Source organism: Rhinoderma darwinii, chromosome 2, assembly GCF_050947455.1.
Source record: "Rhinoderma darwinii isolate aRhiDar2 chromosome 2, aRhiDar2.hap1, whole genome shotgun sequence".
In the NCBI taxonomy this organism is placed as follows: domain Eukaryota; kingdom Metazoa; phylum Chordata; class Amphibia; order Anura; family Rhinodermatidae; genus Rhinoderma; species Rhinoderma darwinii.
The window spans coordinates 391903975-391927400 of NC_134688.1; the positions used below are offsets into that span (position 1 = coordinate 391903975).

Here is a 23426-nt window from a genome sequence, read left to right on the forward strand (position 1 = left end):
AAATTACACAAACAGAAATTATCAAAGGCAAAATATATTCTGAAAAGATGGCTCAATATGTCTATAGAAACTGTCTGATTAGGTAATAAACACATATAAGGCTATGTTCACACCTGTGTTGTGCTGTTTGATTGCTCTGCTCCGTCAGAGGAGCAGAACAAGGGAATAAAGGAACTAACGGTTCTGTTGCACAACGGACACCACCAGTTGTCGACGGAACCCATTGACTTTAATAGGTTCCTTCGGCTCTCCGTTGGGGTGTCCGCGAATTTACTGGACACAATAGCGCACCATGGTGCACTATTGCCTCCGATAATACCTGGCAGATCTGCGACGGATGCCCCTAATGGAGCCCCTGGCGCAGATGTGAACAGAGCCTAAGCCAGAATATATTGCTGGACACAAATTGTAGAATGCTTTGCCTACACCTACACCAAGCTTTTTAGTTTGTTTTCAAACTGTTTTTATTAAGAATGTCACAGAGTCATATAACAATTCCAGTATTATGCTTTTCACATTCTTGGTTTTACATAAAAAAAAAAAAAAAAAAACAAAGTACAATCATTCAACTGTTTATGTTAATCGACTTTAACCATGAGGAATGTACTATGAAATCAATTCTTTAATACATAAACTTAACAAGATAAATTAACCATAATTTAAACATTCATGTGGTATATCATGGAGCTTCTTATGGATCACGTGAAACGAGTAACAATCACAGTCTACCTGCCCTAGGAGAAGTCAATGTCCCTCCTGGGATGACTCTCTTTAATACCTTCTCTAAACGGATCTGGGTTTATCCAGATAGGTCATCCATGGTGACCAGGTATGTAGAAAACCCACCCTCGTTTGTCTTTCCCAGTGTAGGAGTTCTTCGAACCTACGTATCTCTTGTACCTTCCTAATCCAATCTTCTATAGTGGGTGACTTGGTGGATTTCCACAATAACGGAATCAACAATTTAGCTGCAGTAAGTAAGTTAGTCGCCAGATCTTGTTTCTTGGGCGTAAATGAATCAGACGATAACCATAGAAGTATCACTTGTGGGGACACAGGAATTGATGTTAAACAAATCGAGTTAATTTCTGAGATAACCGCTTTCCAAAATCCTTGTATCAAGGTACAGTCCCACCATATATGCACTAAAGAACCACCAAGCTTTTTAGAGGCATGAATGGAGTGGGTACAATTTTAAAGGGGTCCCTTATAGTAACAAGATTGGAAATGACTGACCTAGACAGACAACAGAACATTGCAAATAATCAGGTACAGGAATGCTTCAATATAAATAGCCTGCTACATTAGATGGTACATGGTGAGTTGAATCTAAAATATAAGGGAAAATAAAATTTCCCGGTATACATATTTATCGTTTATAAAATGGAGAATAATGAGAAGTTTGCTAGGAGGATTCTAGTTTCTTGCCACTTGGCCACTTTTGGACAGCCATATTATGACTATGAGTGTGGTAGCCGTATATTTTGTGTGAAGAAAATGGGATCCCGTTAGACAAAACCAGAGAAACCTTTCCTAAACTGGCCTAAAACTGTAGATCAGTCAACAGATTGCAGGTGCTGATTATGTTTCCCATGGAGAAGAAGAAACAGCTGATAGGCTAACTGGAAGCTTACTGGGAATTTACCGTGGCGTCCCTGATGTATTATTAGAACCTTTTTAGTTTACAAAGGGAGGGATTTTTTAAAACAATAGTCTATAAGGGACTTGTGTATGAAATTTCCCTGATATAAAGTATACATTAATGTATTTAATTGTGGAAGGTATTGCCTGGACAAGAACGCTTAAAAAATATTTTTATTATATTTTTATTATTTAATTGTGGACCTCCGATTTTTTTTGTACAGACTGTTTCTGTCATTGTATCCAATTTGTAGAACTAAATGCAAGAGGATGGAATACTTGTTTCTTTAAGACTTCGCTTTTAATTACAACAAACTAAAGAAAAAATTGTAAGTACAAAAATAGATAATGGTTGTGGTCACCAACAGCAGCCATGAGCCAACAGGTGACAAGGTGTAGTAACGTTCTAGGACTTTGTGAGTGAGTGTCAGAGTACCTTGAGATCTAGTAGTCGGGCAGTAGTGCCACTTTAAGGGTTAGTTCACACAGGGCGAATACGCTGCGTAAAGGTGCACAGCGTATCTGCCCTGGCAGCCATAGGCAATTCTGACCGAAAAACCGCACCAAATTGTGGTGCAGTTTTTCGGCCGGAATGTCTGCTGCGGAAAACAGAAGAGAAAAAAAAAAAACACCCATACTTACCCTCCGACGTCCTGCAGACCTGCATCTTGGGATGAGGTTTCATCCAATGTAACCGCTGCAGCTTGTGATTCCCTGTAGAGATTTTTGCAACGGAATCGCCGCTTTTCAGCAGCAAAAATCTCAACATTTGCTATTTGTTCCAGGTTTTACCTCCCATTGAATTTGATAGGGAAAGCCTGCAACAAAAAAGCAAATACAAGTGACATGCTGCGGAAAATCCACAGTATTTACGCTATGTGTAAACTTACCCTAATCCTTCAAACTTTGTTTGCTCATAACAGTGGTGTGTTTATCGGAGCGACCGCCCTGAGAAGGCGACCCCTGACACCAATCTCAAACGAACACTCTATTTGTCCCTATTTAGCTTAAAGCGGTTTATCGGGGTTATTAAAATTGATGGCCTATCCTTAGGATAGGCCATCAATATTGGTTCAGCGGGGGTCCGACTATCAGCACCCCCGCCGATCAACTGCTTAAAGGGGCTGCAGCACTCGTACTAGCGCCACAGCCTCTTTATTGTTAGCATGATTCTCCTCTCCATTCGTACTTGCAAGCGCCGTTACATTTGTAGCAGCCGTGCAAGGTGTTGCGCCACTGTCTTATTCACTTGAAAGTAACTGAGGTAGGGACTTTATGGACTACACCTGGCCGCCTGTTGAATCACGGTTGTTGTTGGTGACCACAACTATTATCTATTTTTCTACTTAGAAACATTTAAACATGGTCTTAAAGAAACAAATATCCCATCCTCTTACATATTAATGTAGGTTCATTAATAGTAAGCTTGCACTTTAAATTATTTTCAGACAAGGCACTAAATGGAATTTTGGCATGATGCAATTTATATCTTCCATACTTTTATCCCAATCACAAGTTCAATATTAAACTGTTTAGTCACATTTTTTTACCATAATAATTGTTATGTTATATTCTTAGCACATTTCATCATTAGTTACACCACAGAAAAAAGGTAACTTTTAGACAGATTGCCTTTTGCACAGCCTTAATTAATTTCCATCCATGTAATACAAAGGCCCGATGTTTGAGTAATTTCCTCTAGAGCAGCACTTTAAAGACAGTCGGCAATTACTCGAACACTTGTTCTTTGAATTTCTCATTAATGTTACACAGATTCATTTGAGGATCCCTGTAGTCGCTGAATGCTAACAAATTCCAAACTTCAGAGCTGGAAATAAAGGCTATGACCCCCTTCGCAACCAAGGTTTTTGATGAAAAAGGAAGCAATTTTGCGATAGGTCCTGATTTTAAAAATGTCAGATTGTTTTGCTTTCTACAGCTCCTATACAAACCTATGCATCTCCATGGTAACAGACAACTAACAAATCTTGTGTAGCCTTATTCTGCAGTCCATATTGTCTTTCATTGGTTCTCTACTTCTTGCTAACGTACAATTGGTAGCATAGCAAGAAGTAGGTGACGTATGGAAGAGAGTATTACTGCAAGATCAGACTACAAAAGATTTGTCTGCTGTCTGTTACTATGGAGATGCATAGGTTTGCATAGGAGCTGTAGAAACCAAACAATAGGACTTTTTTTTTAATGCAGAGTTGTTTAATTTTTTATTTTCAATGAGTTGGGACTAAAGATGAGCAAATCGATTCTGCACAAGTCAAATTTGGTCGGAATTTCCAAAAATTTTGGATTTGTCAAAATCCAAAACTTTTTAGGATCACAGCACATGCCTTAGTTAAATGTACTGCTGTTATCCCTCCCTCTAGCACAGTCAATCATGAGGTATAGGTGGATGACATTACTAATGCCGACATGGCGTTAAAGACCTTGAAAGGAGTTGGATACAGTCTTAGGAGACATCAGAGAGCCAGAGAGAGACATGAGTTTTCAGGGCAATCGGGGCATTTGCGATTTGCAGAAAATTTATTCGGACTGATTTCATGCCCTATCTGTCCACCTAGACTGAAATTGAGACCTGCGAAATTATATTGCAATTGACTCAAAGAATTTGATATTACATATGTTTTTACATCCCAAATGTTACATTGAGTTATGTTTATTTCCAATCTAGATCTAATGTATACAGTTCTGCCAACTAACCATCTGCTGTAACTTTTTGTCCCTTGTAGCTGGCGTAATGGTTGTCCCAGAGCAAAGAACGGAAGATGGTTTTGAGCAGCACTTTGGTGTAAATTACTTAGGTCATTTTTTGTTGACAAACCTCCTACTAGACACTTTGCGGAAGTCTGGTACAAATGATTTCAATGCTCGTGTCGTCACAGTTTCATCTGCCACCCACTTTACAGGGAACTTGAATTTTGATGATCTACAAAGCAGGTAAAATCTAGTAAAGTTAAATTACACAATAAGGGATAATGTTTATGGGTTTCTATTTACAAATAACTGAATACACATCTACTGATGCAGCAAGATTTAGTTATGTGAGGGCCACTGGGCACCTGTCTGTTCCAAACTTCACACATAATGGCAGATTTATTAAAGACTGGCATTTTGTACGTCAGTCTAAAACTGAAGTCCGTTTGAGTAAAATGCATGAAATTTATTAGTGCAATTTCACCTGTCTAAGGGCTTATTCACACGAACGTTGGGAAACTCGGACGTGAAATCCAGTCGGTTTTCACCCGTGCCGGACCCATTTTCACGGATGCCGATGGACTTGAGTCTATCGAGAGATCCGTAAAAATGGAAGAAAATAGGACATGTTCTATTTTTCAACGGACCCTTCACACGGTCCGTTGAAACAACGACCGTGTGAACAGCCCCATTGAAATATATGCGTCCAGATGACGGCCGTTGTTTTAATGGTCGCCACATGGACGTATTAAAAAATACATGCAAAATCTGCAACAAAACTGCACTTTGTAAACAAGGCCTTACTATTACAACCTTACTTATTATACAATATGCGGTATCTCCTACTCTCCCTCTAGTGGCATCTAGTTTTAGCTATATTGTATGTCTATTCAGGGTATTTTGAAACTCTACCATCAGAAATACAGAGCACCAACCACTATAAAATTGCCGTATATTTCGGACTATAAGACGCACCTGACTATAAGACACACCCAGGTTTTAGACAAAAGAAAATAGGAAAAAAAATCATATTTTACTACTTTTACAAAGAAGAAACAATTTGTTAAAAAAAATTATTTGTTCCATTTCACCACGTTCTGAGAGCCATAACTTTTATATTTTTTCATCGTTTGAGCGGTGTGAGGGCTTATTTTTTGCAGGACGAACTGTCGTTTTTATTGGCACCATTTTTGGTACATGCAATTTTTTTTATCACTTTTTATTTAATTCTTTTTCACGCTAAGGTGACCAAAAAACAAAGATTCTGAGGTTTTACGCCATTCAACGTGCGAGTCAAATAATGCTATATTGTAATAGTTCAGACTTTTACGGACTCAGCCATACCAATTATATTTTTATTTTTTTATTTTTTTCATTGTGCGTGAGGAAAAATGAACAGTTTTTTTTGTTTTTTTTTAACTTTTAATATTTTTTTTACACTCCTTTTCTTTTTACACATTTTATTAGTTCCCCTAGGGGACTTGAACCAGTGATCACTAGATCGCTGGTACAATACACTGCAATACATGGATGAGTTACATTAACCGCGTAACTCGCTGAGCTACGCTTTTTCCGTAACTCCCATAGTAGTGAATGTCAGTTACAGAAGCAGCATATAATGCTACGCTGTTTCCGTAACTACTATTCAGTTCTATGGGAGTTACGGAAACAGCGTAGCTCAGCGGGTTACGCTTTTTCCGTAACTCGACCATGTATGTAGCTACCGAGTTCCGGAAACAGCATAGCTTGTGGTGCTACGCGGTTTCCGTAACTCCTATTCACTTCTATGGGAGTTACGGACACAGCGTAGCTCAGCGAGTACTCGGCTGTTTCCGTAACTCCAGACCACCTAACCAGGAAGTGGCCGAGAAACAGTGGAGCCGAGTAAGATAGAACGGGGTTTAGGGGCCCTGTTCTAGAGATAGGTGTGGGTCCCAGAGGTGGAACCCTCATCTATCTAACATTTATGACATATCCTTTACATATGTCATAAATGTCCTTCATGGGAAGACCCCTATAAATGCTGCAGTCGCTATTGACTGCGGCATTTAACTAGTTAAACGGCCAAGAACAGTGCCATCGCTGTTCCTGGCCGTTAGAGCAGCGTGACAACTGTAAAACACAGCTGACACCTGCAGTGTATGAAGCGACTCAGCGCGTGAGCCCACTGCGCTCCCAACATCATCCTCTCCCCGCTCCATGATCTCCCGGCAAGGGGTTAAGTAAGAAGCGGTCAGGGGATGGCGCTGCTTGGACCCTTGACTGACGACTATAAGATGCAGGGACTTTTTAGCAAGATTTATTCTTGCTAAAAACTGCATCTTCTAGTCCGAAAAATACGGTATATAAATTAATGTTAATTAATTTTTGCAGATTATACCAAATTGTGTGACGTAATTCATATAAAGGAGAACAGTATTCTATTACAAATGAATCTGGATAAGTTGGAGGCTTAGGCCCATTACTTACTTAATGGGAAAATAGAGCAAAGTTCCTCATCCTAGTAGCGATGATATTAAAAATATCTAAAACACTCATCCAGTAAAAGAGCTCATTGCTTCGCGGGTAGCGTTTCTGCTTCGGCATCGGAAAACACTTGGTAAAACTAACATGGAAAAGGACTTAGGAATTTTAGTTGACAGTAAACCAACGTGCGTAGACTCCCAGACACTGTCTTACATTGCTTCTCTCTTCAGCCTGACCATTAACTTTGTGGTACTGCTGTTATACTTGGTGTTATTGGTTTATGTCCTTATTTCTACATGTGGGGCTTTTATGCTACTTTATATGGACAAATTGCATCCATTACTCTGTGTCTACAGCGTTTAAAACGACTGCCTTATGTACCCTATATTTGTTATGTGTATATGCGGGTATTATTGCATTAGGGGAGTCCACTACTTTGTTGTTTTATCTGTGTGTGTTGTCTATGCCATTTTTATACCTACTTATAATACAATTTCGTTTTTTTACTGAATGGCAATCTTATGCCCTGCATGATTTCTTCAAGTTAGTTGCGCATTAGTTCTAACTATAGCTGCAGGTCTGGCTGTTGAAACAACTTCAAAGACCTGCAGATATCAATGGGGGAGGGCACACGTTTCTCCAAATGTGGAGTTACCATATAATACATTGTAGGTGCCGCTCTTTCTAGTTCCTCTCTGCTGAGGACCCCCCTTTTTCTTTATATGATTGTTTTAACTTTTAATATGTCTGCTTGCTTGTATAATGCTGTATAGATGGTGATCGTAATAATAATAAACTGTAGGAAAGACAAAGTTCTGCTTTTACAATCATTATACCATTTCGGTTCCATTGCTTTAAATCTTAATGTAAATTTTACTGTGTTAAACTTGGTAAATGCCCTAGTTTGGCTTCCTTTTGGGGCATCAGTTACAACGTCACTGTGATGCCTGAATAAAGTTAGGTATTTCTGTTCAAGAAAATATATATAACAAGAAAAATTAGGTCACTTCTAGCTACTCTGGAGAAAATGGCAATCCCAGTTATAGCTCTTGGCATGAAAAAGGGTAATGTGCTCTGTAGTGTTTGTTACTTCTATAATCACCTATCTCAGCTTGTGACCTTGGGAAAACTGAAATCACTTGTCACTTCACGTTAGTCTGCAATAGATGTAGATAGTCACCTGGACATCTGATTATATAGCTAAAGACTGCTATAAGAGGGTAAGTCGTGATAGGCACCAGGATCAGATAAGGTTTATAGTTATGGTTTCAATGCAATAATAGAGAAGACTGATTACAAAAAATAATATTACACTATTGGATCATAACATAATTTGTAATTTACTGTTTTTAAAGGCATTTAGTTGGATTGTGCAAAATATTTATAGACACTAAAAACTTAAAGGCTTGCATGACATTAGAGAAAATATCTGCTTATTTTAACCACTGGAAACAGCGCCACTTTTGCCTATTGGCCACATCTGGTAGCAAAATAAGCCCCATTCCCATGGACAAGTGTGGAGCTGTTTCTGGAGGAAAAGCTGATCTAGGAAACAATGGCTGCAAGAATATTGTGTGTGTTTGTATACTTTTCCTGCACAATCAATTTACAAGTCTGGTTAAATGTGATTACTCCATGGAGAATTCTCTACGTATCCTGGCTGTACTAATCACCCCAGTAAATCAATTCCAGGGAGAGATTGAACGATCTTGCAGCCACCGATGCAGTATGTGATCATGAGATCTGTGATCATCGCCATGTGGTACTCTAGTACGAAACCACAGGTGACCCTGTGTGCTATCGTACCGACACATTCACGTAGCTCTGTCATGCGCATGAATTCTTCGGCTCTGTCCACACTTGTATTAATAGGTTCTGGAAGGGTTTCTGTAAAGCTTTCCGGTATTTCGACAGCAAGAATAGCTGTCATCTACAAATAAGGAGAGGATCATCTTTATGTAGGAAGAAAAATCATCTTTATGTAGGAAAAAAATCCTTAGTACAGATTTTTAGATTTATAATGTTGTGTTGAATTAGAATTGGTAATTCAATATTTTTCCTTCACAAGGGTCATCTCCATATTAAAGCACCAACTACAATCTATGCTTTCAATTTTATATCATTGGAAGGAAAAAAACTGAATATATCAAATCTCTAAAAGCAATTTTTTTCTTTATCTAAAAATAGTTTTGAAATTGAAGGTCTTGTTTTCCATTACCACGGGGGTAATGTGCCTCAGCAGAAAAGGATTACGAGATGCTCAGAAAATCCACTTGATGTTACCTTCTGAGAAAATAGGGGGCATTGAGTGTTAGCCAAGATTGCATCAATCTTGTTGGCTGAGCATTTGATGGTAATTTCACGTAAGAGCTTAGGGGAATAAAAATATTGTAACATTTGTATATAAAAGGTATTAAGCGATGCTGTCATTGCGCGGATCGAAGAATGAATCAATATCTAAGAACTCTGCCCCCTGAGTGTACGGTTTAGATCCTATTCTACTGATTGATTTATTCTTCTCGCTCATATGACTCAAGTTCTACAGAAAACACTAACAGGTTTGGCTGCTTAGAATTTTGATGAACGGGTTTTTGTGTTTTTTTTTAATGAAACTTGTTACTCTACAAACTTTAAGTGTACATATTTCTATCATTTGTATAAATCGACCCTCTTATTTCTTGACAAATGATGCTGGATGAACTCTTTGTATTCTGTTCTTACTCTTAAGCTCTTTAGTGCCAGAGGCCTTTTTATGGCAAGTGAAATTTTCAATGGCATCAGTATCCTTTTGACCAATCGTCTGTATATTTCAGGATTCAATGCTGGTGACATACTGCATAATAGTTTAAAAAGTAACAGTATTATATTTTATATACGTTAAACAATAACCAAGCAGAGTCACTAGCTGGGAAATAGTAGAATTACATATAAATATTTATAGTCCCGGGTTAACAAAATATATGTCAGTCTTTCAAAAGGCTCTTTAGTGTACATTAATAAAGCAAAAACTTTTCTTTACTAACTTGCTGAAATATTATCGTTGGTTATTCTCATCACACAAAATAATGCATATTGCTAGGATATGCCAACACTTTGTGTTTGGTTGAGATCCAACCCGGGACCTCCAGCGACCCTGAGAATGCAGGGACCGCAGTGCTAGTTTAGCACTGTGTCGCCTTCACTGTTTTTCCCTGCACAGCAGTGATCCCGGCCACCAGGCTGTGCAGGGAACTGCAACGTGGCTCTCACTTAAATGGGGCAGTGCTGCAGTTCTATGCACAGCGGGTGGTGGGGAGCGCAGCTGTGTAGGGAAAAACAGTAAATGGGACTGAAGGCTAAATCAATACTGCAGTCCCTTCATTGTTTTTCAGGCACAGCTTTGTACTTTTAGTAGCGGCAATGCCTTGTATTACATCTTAGAGTAATTTAGTCCATGCTGTACGGGGAAAAACTGAGAAGGAGATTCAACACTAGAGCAGCACTGCAGCCCCTTCATTCTCAAGATCAATAAAGGTCCATTGCAGCAGTTTGAGCCGTGCAGATCACAAAGTGGTGGCAAAGAAGTCAGAAGAGGAAACGTCATCAAAATCTCCCAAAAAATGTAACCTTAGGATTTGTAACTTCAAACGATCATAACATCATAACGGCCATAGCAGGGAAGCAAGATATTACATAATTATTTTTAAAGTACACTATAGGGTCTTTTTACTTTTTTGTTCTGGTAGCTCTACTTTATGCTTACAGACATAGATTTGAATGCTTTTGTAATAAAGAAAAAAACATGGACCGTACATCCACAATATACACCTGGATCTATAGCTAAAAAGCCAAAAACATTTATATAAACATGAACATGAGGTTCTTTGTTAACATTTTGATCAAATTGTATAAGCCCACTTGCCACTTCACGGCAACCTCTTTAAAGTGGGTCCCTACTCTATTTGTTGCAGCACCGCATGGCGGCCTCCGCCACCGCACCTGCAGAGGGAGCACCCCAGAGGCCTAAAAGCACCCATGTTGCCAAGCCACGCCATCTTGGCTCTGGGCCATGTCCCTCCCACAAGCGCAGCAACAAACACCACCACAAAGCACCACAACATATGAACAAATTCAATGAGCTTACCTTTACATGTGCCCCCCAGTGGCCAACTGAAAGCACAAGAGCAGAACCACTTATGAGGTCATTCCTTAATTAAAATCACCTGGGCCAAATGTGTGGAGTACTGGTGCCAATAAGAAAAACAGACTAAATAGTATATTCGTAATAAAGGACCGCACATCCACAATATACATACATAAAGGGGTTAAGCAAAAATGTGTCACATGGAGACACAGAGACATGTTGCTGAATTTGACAGCTCTCCAGGTCTGTAGTGTTCGGTTAGAGGATTCGGACAAACACTGCAAGGGGCCTTCAGAGTGAGGTCTGAAGGCCCCTTGCAGTGTTTGTCCGAATCCTCTAACCGAACACTACAGACCTGGAGAGCTGTCAAATTCAGCAACATGTCTCTGTGTCTCCATGTGACACATTTTTGCTTAACCCCTTTAGGACCGATACTATTTAGGCCTTCGGGACCGCAGGATTTTATTAAGTTTTTGCATCGTTGCATTCTTTTTTTAAATAAATTTTATTAGACTTTATTTTATTTTTCAGTCACACTAGGAGACTTCACATTGCGATTCTTTGATCGCTGATGTAATTCTTTTAGGCCTCATTCACACGGCAGGGTTTCCCGGCCGGGTGCCGGCCGTTCATAAATCGGCCGGCACCCGGCTGCATTAGGAATAATAGACCTCTAATGGGGCTATTCACACGACTGATTTTTTGACGGCCGGGAAAAATAGGACATGCTCAATCTTCGCCCGGCTCCCATAGAAGTCTATGGGGCCGGGTATTATACGGCCATCACCGGGATGTGTCCCGAGAGATGGCCGGGTTTTCCGGTGCTTGCGCTCTATCTCCTCCTCCTCACAGCGCAGAGTGCATGTGAGGAGGAGGAGTTGATGCCATTCTGACGAATGGCATCGCTGTACACTGTGTGGCAGGGCCGGGGTGTACAGCAGGTGGAAGGGAGCGCTGCGCTGGCTCCCTTCCCCTGCTTGTTTTAAAAGCACCCTGGCCCGGCGACACCTTCGATGGCGCCGCTAGCAGCTGCTTCTGCTGCGGCTGCTACTACTGTAGTGACGCCACTATAGCAGAGCAGGGAGGTATCTCCCCGCTCTGCTATGTGCTAGCCGCACTTTAGCTCCTTGAAGGAGCGGAATCCCCGTGTTTTCGGGGATTCCGCTCCTGGACAGAGCGCTTGATGTCTCTGTCCATATCTGGGCAGTGACATCAGGGGAAACTCCTGAAGCGGAATCCCCGAACACATGGGGATTCCCCTTCAGGAGTTGCCGCTGATGTCACTGTCCGGATCTGCCCGGCCCGGCACGGATGCAAAACTTAATGCAAACCGGCCGGGCAAAATGGCCGATTTTACCGGCCGACACTCGGGCTCGGGAACGACCCGGTCGTGTGAATCCCCCCATTAGCATATCAAAGCATTGCCTGTGAGTAACAAACTGACAGGCAATCTATTAGGCCGTGCCTTAATCAAAGCCTAATAGGCACGCAGCTATTGCAGGCCTGGGGGTTTAAACTAGGCCCTAGCTGCCATAGCAATCCATCGGCACCCCAATCCAATTTTGTGTTTCCATAAAAAACATTCCCTTTGAATCTTTATTGTGACATATTTTCTAAAGTGCAGTGATACGTCACTAGACCGTTTCTGACGTTTTTTATATGCTCATTGATCTTTATTTTTAATATCCTTCCTGTCCCCCCTACATATTTTTTCCAACACATCTTTAGTCGTTGTCATTCACCCTGTCCTAGTCCATTTAAAATCCACCTGTTACTTTGCCCCTGTTGTATTAACGGCTTTACATATTTTGCGAGGGGAGAAACCATTTATTTCTATTTTTTCTCTCTCAGTTTTTAGACAGCTTTTTACTAATCTGTCTAATTGTTCTGGCTTTCTTATATACTATTTTTGGTCTGACAGCACTTCCTTGCCTTTTGACGAATTTCTCCCTCGCTGGAGCGCCGTTCCATCCCTGACAAAAAGAGCACCTACCACATGGGAACTGGAGCCATGTGCCACTAGATGTGGTTTTCTTGTCAGCGAAGTGACAGTGGACAAGGAAATCACAGAGATTTTATCCTCTTTTGTAAGTAATTTTTTTGCCCCTAAGGCTCCATGCACATGACCGTATTTTTCATCAGTAATTACTGGCAGTAATTACAGACCCATTCATTTTTATTGGTCACGGACACCTTTCAGTATTTTTACTGATTGGTGTTCGTGCTGAAAAAATGATAGAACCTGTCCTATTCTTGCAGAAGTCTATGGGAGCTTCAGTAAATACGGACGGTATATGTGCATCCGTATACCATCCGTATTTACGGTAGCGTTTCTATGCAACATGCTGATTACATAATTTGTTATCCTCCCTCTTTTTGTTACGGATTGATATACGGATGGAATACGGATCAGTATTTTCGGACAGTATTTCGGGATAGATGAAAATACATCCCCCATGCACAGGACCGTATTTTTCATTCATCTGTAAATACTATCCATAAATACGGATCCATAGTCATCCGCAAATCATCTGCATATACATATACGGAAGGGTGTGCATAAATACGGTCCGTAAAACATCCGTATTTATGGATTCACAAAAGAACAGTGAGGAATATAGGGTACTCCCCTGGCATCGCATAGCAATGCTTCCGTAAATACGGACCGCTTCATAAAAATACGGAAAGGCATCAGTAAGCCCATAGAAATGAATAGGTCCGTAATTATGATCCGTAATTACGGATGAAAAATATGGTCGTGTGCATGGGGCCTAAAACATCCTTTCTATCGGTCACCTGGGCCCTGGCATAGGCTCTGTGTAAAATCTTTTTGGGATAACCTCATGCCCAAAATTTGTGGTGAAGACCATCGCATTCTCTTTGAAAATCTGAGATAGTGGAACAGTTCCTTTAAGCCTTGAGATACTATCCAACTGGAATCCCTCTTTTAAAGTTGGGCCGGATGCCAGCTATTCCAGTATAAAAAAAACTTGTGGCAGTTTCTTTGCTGAAGATGTATGTACAGACATTGCCACCAGGATCTAAAGAAATCTCTCTTCAATCTCATAGGTGAATTCCATGCCAATGCATTGTCGTTGAGTATAGAAACAAAATCCTCAAATAAAGATTTCAATAGAATAAGGATGTCGTCAATATTACGCCCCCAAAAGGAAATGTAACCGGTACAATTCCACTAATTTGACAGCACTTAGCCGTTCTATGCCACCGGCAAAGTGCACAGGCTGTGACACCTATTACTAATTCTACTGCAGACTGCAGCCATAGTTGAAAGCATTATCTTTGCACCGAGCACTGAGTGTGGTACCGCTGCAACCAGCAGAACCACCAATGTTGTGTCCATCGAATCAGTAGTCTAGGGACATTTTGTTTTTATTCAGTTGCTGGCCAGTAAGTCTTTAATAAAAGTTAAGTCTTATTTAACTTCGTAATCAAGTAATGTGGAAACAGGGTCTCATTTGCCTTTTGGTAATAAGTGTTCAATGATCTACAAGTACACCCACATCCTTCTTAACAAGTGATTCTCTTCCGGTTTAACTCCCCCTAACACATATGGTGCATGCAGATTACTAGTACCAAGGTGAATAACTTTACATTTGTCCACATTGACCTTTCATTGCTCAAGTGGTCCTTGAGTCAGTTTTCAATTCTATTGCAAATGATACATTCTAAACCTATAGATGTTAATTTACCCATTAGGCATCTATAGGGAATAGTCTCAAATGCCTTTGCAAAATCCAAAAACACTATATCCACAGCGGCCCCCCTTTCCAGGATTCTGTCCACCTCTTCATCAGGTTGGTTTCACAACTTCTGTCCTTAGTAAATCCGTGCTGGCTATCACTTATAATACTTTTTTCCGTCAATAATCCTGTATATATAGTCCCTTAAGGACCGCTCAATTATGTCCCCATAATGGACATTAAGCTTACTGGTCTATATTTACTTGGTGAAGACCTAGAGTCTTTTTTTACCACATTTGCCCTACGCCAGTGCCTTGGCATTTTATCAGTCGCTAAAGAATCTCAAATTTTGATGAGCCTTAGTGTGACTCCCTCTATACTGTGCTACTCTGCATAAAACCTTCTGGACCATCACCCAAGTTCGTTCCGACTACGCTTGTTGGGGGCCGGCATCCAGGTACGCCGTTGGGCTTATAGTCAAGTACGGAACATTACATGTTGATCGACAAGGTTCTGCCAGAGCAAGTGCCAGTACTTTCTAACAGCTCTCCACTCAGTCCTGAGCGGGGAACGCCAAATTCTGGCAAAATAAGGCAAACTCTTGAAAGGGACTCCGAAAACCTCTCTATACTACATTATTCAGTTGATAGCTGAAAAGACACTGATTCCCAATCTTTGTTTTATCTTTTTACTCGATTGCATTCTTTCGCAATAAGCCCGCAAACGGGGCTCGCTCTGCATGCTCAAGACGAATGCTAGGAATCCTCTCTATTATAGCTCCAAGCTTAGGATTCCTCTCTATGCATCAGCATGCAGCGCATGGCCAGTTTGTGGACTTACAGCAGAGCAATGCGAGTAGGAAGATAAGCATCTGATTATTGTAGTTTTGCGGGTTTTCGGAAGTGACAGAGTCTCGATAAACTATGAGCTGTATAAGTATTAGGGATGTAAATGCTTGGTTTTGTGACATAGTCTCGTTACCGTTTGTATTATCACCAATGGCGGATCATCATTAGGGCGTTTTGGGCGGCCTCCCTTGGCCCGATGCTCCCGGGTGTCCCATGGTAACTGCATTGTGAAAAACTGCATTGTATATGTCCTGCAAAAGGACCTGCAGACATAAGGTTACATGACCTTATGTCTGCAGTTTTTGTTATGGTTTAGTCTGTTCTGTGGTCTGTATTTAGGGGTCTGGTCTGGGGTCTGTATTTAGGAGATCTGGTCTGGGGACTGTATTAGTTTCAGGGGTCTTTATTTCGGGTTTCTGTATCAGTTTAAGGGGTCTGTATTTAGGGGGTCTGGTCTGCCATCTGTATTTAGGGGGTCTGTTCTGGGGTCTGTATTTAGGGGTCTGGCCTGGGGTCTGTTAGTTTAAGGGGTCTGGGGTTTGTCTTTAGGTGGTCTGGTTTAGAGTCTGTATTAGTTTAAGGGGTCTGGGGTCTGTATATTTAGGGAGACTAGTCTGGGGTGTGTATTAGTTTAAGGGGTCTGTATTTAGGCGTTCTGGTCTGGGGTCTGTATTTAGGGGGTCTGGGGTTTGTATTTAGGGTTCTGGTCTGGGTTCTGTATTCGTTTAAGGGGTCTGGGGTCTGTATTTAAGGGGTGTGGTCTAGGGTCTGTATTTAGGTTTTTGGTCTGGGGTCTGTAATTAGTTTATGGGGTCTGTATTTAGGTTTTTGGTCTGGGGTCTGTATTAGTTTAGGGGGTCTGATCCAAGGTCTGTATTTATGGGTCTGGCCTAGGGTCTGTATTTATTTAGGGTGCTTGTTCTGGGGTCTGTATTTATTTAGGGAGGTCTGGTCTAGGGACTGCAATAGTTTAGAAGGTCTGTGATGTGTATTTATTCTAGGATCTGGTCTGAGGTCTGAATTTATTAGTCTGAGTAAAAGAGGTTGTCCGGGCACATCGATAGGTCGTCAGTATGAAAAGCTGGTCCGTGCCCGGACAATTCCTTTAATGTATGGTCCTGGGGCTTGGTGTCTGAATTTTTGTTTTTCTATAGAGACTGGAAATGGCTGCAGAAGCAAGGAGCAAAGCTATCTCCTCAGGAGAAGTCACCATAATGGTCTGTGTCAGATGGAGAAGACAAGAAAAGAGAACGACTCCCATCAGAGAAGACCACTTGTAAATCACTGGATCTATAGAGGAGTTTTCCCCTCTCCTGACTTGTCTGTTGTAGGAAACCCTTGTATTCCACATAAGGTCTTTGTGTACCCAGAACTAATAGACAAATGCGTGTTACTATTCCCATTGTCAAGAGGATGTGTCCCTACACAGTGTGATACAGTCAGCAATGGTTGGAGACTGTCAGTATGTAGGGAAATAGCCCTTTGACAAGGGGAATCGTAACACCCATTTGTCCATGCTCGCACAGAAAGGTGGTGGTCACTATAGACATGGCAGAGTGGGTTGGGGAAGGCAGGCTCAAGCTTGTTGAAACGCCCAGGGCCTATGGTCTACTTAATTCGCCACTGATTGTCACGGTTGAATTTGGCGTACACCGGATTGTCCAACTCCTAAAAACAATATTTACTAGACTTGACTTCATTTTTTTAAACAGTTTATCTACACATCTTTTTTTCTACTGTGGTATAAATTGCCAAAAGTAGAGCCAATTGTATTCTGAAAACATATGCAACTGTACGCCAAATATTTGTATTTGACTGCCCATTGATTTATATTGTATTTTTTATTAGCCACATTGAACAGTGCAGCAGGCTATGCTTTCTGGTACATCAAAAAACAAAACAGTATTCATACTAAAACCCGTTAAACATACATTATGGCAAAATAACCCTTTTTTTGGCATATGTTTGCCCCATAGAAGTCAATAAGTACATTACACTATACGTTCATACTTTTTTCTTCTTTAACAAATTTAATGTATGGAGCTAACGTGTGAACAGAGCCAAAGTTTATTTATGCCACCTGAACAATCCTTGAATCCTTTTATATAAATATGGAGTCTTTGGCTTTATGCAAGTACTGCTCAGTTCCAATCCACTTTGCAAAGTAAGGGCCCATTCACACGAACATGAATCTCATCCGAGGGCTGTGCGCGGTCTTCCGTGTAAAATCGGAGCTTCAATATGGGTCATGATATAGTTTTGTGCATGAGGATTTTACCTTTTAATTTTACCTTTTAACATATAAATTCTAGCTGTTATTAATAGATTACCTATCCCAAAATAATGTAGATATCAGGTTCTGTATTTTTAATACATTTATCTTAAAGCTATTATCTGGTCCTGAAGTTCTTTTTTTTTTTTATGCCTCTTCATATCTCTCATTACTTATCTAGTTTGACGTAAATGACGTATGTACTAAGATGTACACAATTTCTGTCCGAAAGAACGTGTCAGTTGACAGAACAATTACTTAGGTAATCCATACAATCATGTTGTAATTTGAATATCTTCATGGTGATGAAATTTTGACTCCTCGCTCTCCACTAAAATACAAATATTGTTGTTGTTTTTTTGTATTCCTAAACTAAAAGAAAGTTTTGGAGACTTAAAGCCTGTTTAAAGATCTTTCAAATACAATAGAATGGTGTATTGAGCAATTGCTATCAATGTCAAACAAGGTTTCTCTACTGAATTCTAACATTATTAGGCTTCGCTCACATCTGCGCTCGGCCTCCGTTCCGACGTTCTGTCGGAGCTTTCCGTCGGAACGGAGCCCTGACCGACACAAACGGAAACCGTTTGTCTCCATTGTACAAGTGTTCCGTCGTTTTGACAGAATCAATACCATAATCGACTACGCTATTTATTCCGTCCAAACGACAGAACCCTTGCACAATGAAGACAAATGGAAACCATTGGCCCCGTATCTGTCAACATTGAAATCAATGGTGATGGAAACGGACACCTATGGTTTCCATTTGTGTCTGCCAGTGCTCCGTTCTGACGGAAAGTTCAGATGAAACGTCGGAACGGAGCCCTAGCGGAGATGTGAACGAAGCCTTAGATGTGGAAACCAGTTATGTGAGGATAACATTGTTTTCTGTGTCTGTCCTTGGAGATTAGGCAGGACAGGTTCGCTTTTAGATTAGGTGATATATTTAATGCTAAACTATTGGGCAATCAGACACTCCTTCACAATGGGCCAGGTCTATACCCGAGATTATGTGATTGGACTCATGGGCAACCTTTAGATTAGGTGACACCTCCAATGCTAAACTAAGCTAGTAGGCATACACCCACTTGTTCACTACGGGTCGAGTTTCTACGTGAGATTATGTGATTGGAGGACATGTAGGCAACCAAACACTACAAGTCTTCATCTTTCTTCTGTACTGTGTTTGGAATAGGATACTACATGTGATGAGGGATGCATCTCTACTGCCTATATGGAGTCTGTGGTAGTCTGAGACACACCTCCTGTCTCATCAGTGGTTCAGGCTGCTGCTCTCTCCCTCCCCAGTACAGCTCTGCCTCTTCATATTGGCTGCTGTATGTAAACACAAGTCTATCAAAAGCTCAGCAGGAATTGAGTGCATGGAAAATTATCATCATTACAGAAAGGGCGTACAAGAAAAACTACGTACACCTTTGAAAACTTTATTATTTTTAATAAAAATGTTTATCAGTGTGTTTGGTGCAACTTTCTAATTACTTTTTATTAAAAATTATTTGTACTTTTTGAGATACAGCTGCTTTGTATCTTGTATACAGAGGAGCGGTATTGTGCGCTGAGACCTGAATCTATCAGGTCAGCGGGACTGACCGGTTCAGTAACAGCGAGTCAACACAGGATTGAGTTGTTACCGATCACATCTAAGTTCATAACATAGATGTAATCAATAACAAGTGGGTCCTGTGTTTCAGAGACACGCAAGACCCGCTGACACTGAACCCGTCCGTGCCTCTGACCTGACGGATTCAGGTCTCCGCTCAAGATACAGCTGCTCTGTATCCAGAACACAAACCACTGATAAACATTTTTATTTAAAAAAAAAAACGTTTTCCAAGGTGTACGTAGCCTTTAAGTACCAATGTACAGTCTGGATGTAGAAAAATGATCGTTAACAAATATTCTTGTGTGTGCTACTAAAACAATTTGTTCTCACCAATGAAAATGTGCTCTATCAGACAGAATGGATAAAGGGTAGGGGTCTAGTGGGTTAAGATTTTGCCTGGACTTTGATTTTGTCCTCAACAAGTCTAACCTATTGAAATGTAAAAAGCTTTGTCATATTCTGTTTCTGTAGAGACCATCTACAACTGCAAACCACATGATGTCAGATAAGTCTACATTAGTCAGTAGAGGTGTAGCTATAGGGGTTGAGAGGCACTTGGTACTTGGCCCCTATCCCACATAATGACACCAGTATTATAAATTGACATGGTTGTTGGGGGCCCTGTTACAAATTTTGCATTGGGGCCCAGGAGCTTCAAGTCACGTCTCTGTTAGAATAGATTTTCCAACTAAAGTAATGTAATTTCTAGAACCTTTTCTATTCCTACAATATTAACTGTATAAACTAGCTACGTCTTTAAATGTTCTCATCCCCACCAATATACAGTAGAAATATGCACATGGAAGTGGCAGAACTATGTTACTATCATTTAGTAGTTTTCTCCCCTTAAGTGACCCATTTAAAATGCAGAACATAGCAAAGTTTCTGCCCTAATGCTGTTAAATATCTGAAGAATTCTTTGATGGCTTAGTATAAGCTGTTTCATTTTCACCAATCTGAAGCTTGAAGCTTTTTCTCTTTTGTCGATATGACTGATTTTCTGCCTTGCAGAGAAAAAAGAAATGCCGCGGGTGGTGACATTTACATTTGTTCTTTTTTTTGTTGATGGTCTTAGAAATATATATATAAAAAAAGCAAATGCAGAAATAGCTAAAATAGTAACGATGAAACATAATAGTACTATACAATAATAATGTTGCACATTGTTTAACACTTTTTCTATTTACCCACAGGCACTGTTATTCAGCCCATGGTGCATATGCTCAGAGCAAGCTTGCCCTTGTGTTATTCACCTATTATTTACAACATCTGCTGACTGAAGACGGTAGTCACGTGACTGCTAATGCAGTGGACCCTGGGGTTGTTAATACCGATCTCTACAAACATGTGTGGTATCCAATTAGATTTGTGAAATGGATTACAGGCAGTCTACTTTTAAAGGTAGGTACTTCTGCAATGTAATTTTACCTTTACTCTCTTCTACACCACTCTTTTATTTTAAAGGGTTTTCCTGCACTACATTGACAGATTATACATGGGATAGGCCATCAATGTTTGATCAGTTAGGATCTGACACCAGGACCCCAGCCGATCAGCACAATAAAGGATCCACGGCACTCAAGCATTCCTTCATTGTTTACAAAGGCACAGCGGCTTGTGAAAGGACTGAGCGGCAGCACCAGGCACAGTCACACTTGTATGTACAATGCTGTCCTTGTGTTCACAATCAAGCAAGTGCCACTCACATTTTTAGGATATCAATGTTTCAGTCCCGGAAGAGACCCTCTAATAACATTTTATTTTGGGAAGTACAATTTTCCTTAGGATTAATTTAAAGTTTTTGTGTAAAGTTAACGTTAAGTTAAAGTTTTGTTTTTATAAAAATCGGCATAAAAAAGGCATATATGAATACAGCCTCCGTCTCATACTTTAGAATACGCACTAGCTGTGAAACACCAAAACCTTACAAAGTACCTCCACCAATGGGAATGTTAGAGGAATAATCCTTGATAAAAGATTAAAACGTGCTTCCCTATACACTAATTGATAATTGCAAAATTGCAAATCTTCGATAAAATAACCCACTGGAAAGACTAAATAATGAAATTGTATTTCAAACACAACTGTAAGGGTTGAGCACTTGTGGCATCCCTGAAACAAAACCACATGTCCCGTCCCCCCCCCCACCTCCGCGTTGCTATACCTTGTATATTGTTGATGTACCAAGTCTTTTTTTCAGCCTCCCAGGAAGGCTATAATGTTGACTAATGGACTACAGTATTGATTAAAAAAGAAAGAAAAAATGATGACTGCTACTCATATATCTATAACAGTATACATGTTATGTTTGGCATTTAATTATTTAACATGGTGTACTCCTACTATCATACTGTAATTTCGCTAAGACTCATTTCTAAGTTCAAGCTCATGTAGAGCAAACTTTGTCTGCCTTTGTACTATATGTTGACTTTTATTTCTTAAAAACGATTGAAATTTAATTTTTCCAAATAGCCATTAAACACATACTCTTCTACCGCTAGAGGTTCTTTTAATTCATAGCCAAGCAATAAACATATAAAAAGGATTTCAGTCATGAGGTTTACACCCTAAATACATAGAAACGTGTTTTATCACATTGATGATTACATCGTTTTATTAAATGTAATATATTTGACTAAAAAGTTATATTATAATAGGAGATCTTAACATTTTTCTGTCCCTCTGTCCAGTGTGTTGGCTAGGCTGCAGAGGTTATGGTTGAACCTATATCCCAGGGATAAGCCTTTTATGTTTAAGCTCCTAACACCCCTGTAAAGTGAATGTTACCCTTGACTACTATTTTGTCTTTTTTTTTTCCAAGCTAAATAGGTTCAAATGTTTGGGCTAACTAATTTCTTAATATAAGTTTATAACAGTTGGAAATCAGTTTTTCTGATCTAAACCTCTAAATCGCCTGCATAAGCAAAAAATTATAGGGGTATTCCCACCTTCTAATGTTATGGAATATTACTAGCATATGCCTAAAGTTATGACCCTTAACCAGAGCTGCTGCTCCTTTATTTTGAGGGTTGGTGGAAATTTCGGGAGTGGAACCCCCAACGATCAGAAAGTGATGGCATATCCTAGCGATATGCCATTATTAACTATCATGATAATACCCCTTTAAACATTACAGGTGCCTGCAGCCACCACTAGATAGAGTTTACTAGTTTTCCAAACTGTCAAGCCACTATCTAGTGTACACCTAGAAGTGATAATGTTTCCTTGATTTTTAATTCTCAATGTACTATGAGGTGGTTCTATTTTATGCCGACTCAGACTAACTGCAGTTAATCCCTCTGATCTGCTTTGCGGCATATACACTGAATGGCCACTTTACTAGAAACACCCATCTAGTATCCCGTTCAACCCACTTTGGCCTTCAGAACCGCAGCAATTCGTAGTGGTATATATTATACTAGGTGGTGAAATTGTTCTGCAGGAATATTGGGCCATTTAGACAGGGTAGCTTCTTGCAGTTGTCGCTAAAACGTCCTTATGCCGCATGGCAAACAACTGCCACTAAGGGATGAACTTGACCAGCCACCTTGCTTAGGCCCTACTGTTCAAATTTCCATCCACAGGTATCGGAGAACCCAGAGTGTATCAGGAAAATATTGTCCACACCATTAGCCCAACTCCACCAGCCTGAACTGTAGACACCTGATTGTAGTGTTCATGGATTCATGCCGCTTGTGCCAAATTCTGACCCCCCACCATCAGCATGGTGCAACAGAAATCTGGATTGCTCTGATCCGGCGAATTTTTTTTCCTCTGCTCAAGTGATCCAATTATTTCTACCCTTTTGGCCACTGTAGTCTTGTGCATTCAGACTTGTGTGTTCGGACTTGTAAGTTGGAGCACGTTTGTGTATGGCTGAATTTTGTTTGACTGTTCATCAGAACGATTGTTGACCTCTTCCTCTGACCTCTTTTGCCGATAAGTTGTTGACGTCCACAGAATCTCCTTGTGTTTGATTTTTTTCCTCGATCACACCATTCTCAGTATACTTTCGACGCTGCACGAGAAAACCCTACAAGGT

The 23426-nt window shown here is 40.3% G+C and overlaps 1 protein-coding gene across 3 annotated transcripts in view; it reads left to right on the forward strand.

Moving 5' to 3' along the window:
• The window catches only part of DHRSX (dehydrogenase/reductase X-linked), a 263670-nt gene that overhangs the window by 194061 nt on the left and 46183 nt on the right, over positions 1-23426 (forward strand). For 2 of the 3 annotated variants that reach the window (XM_075853994.1, XM_075853995.1), the window contains exons 5-6: positions 4386-4593; positions 20578-20785. In XM_075853994.1, the coding sequence (XP_075710109.1) occupies positions 4386-4593; positions 20578-20785 (416 nt within the window). Of the gene's footprint in view, positions 1-4385; positions 4594-20577; positions 20786-20872; positions 21044-23426 lie in introns of those variants that run through there. The other variant, XM_075853996.1, reaches the window with a different exon arrangement.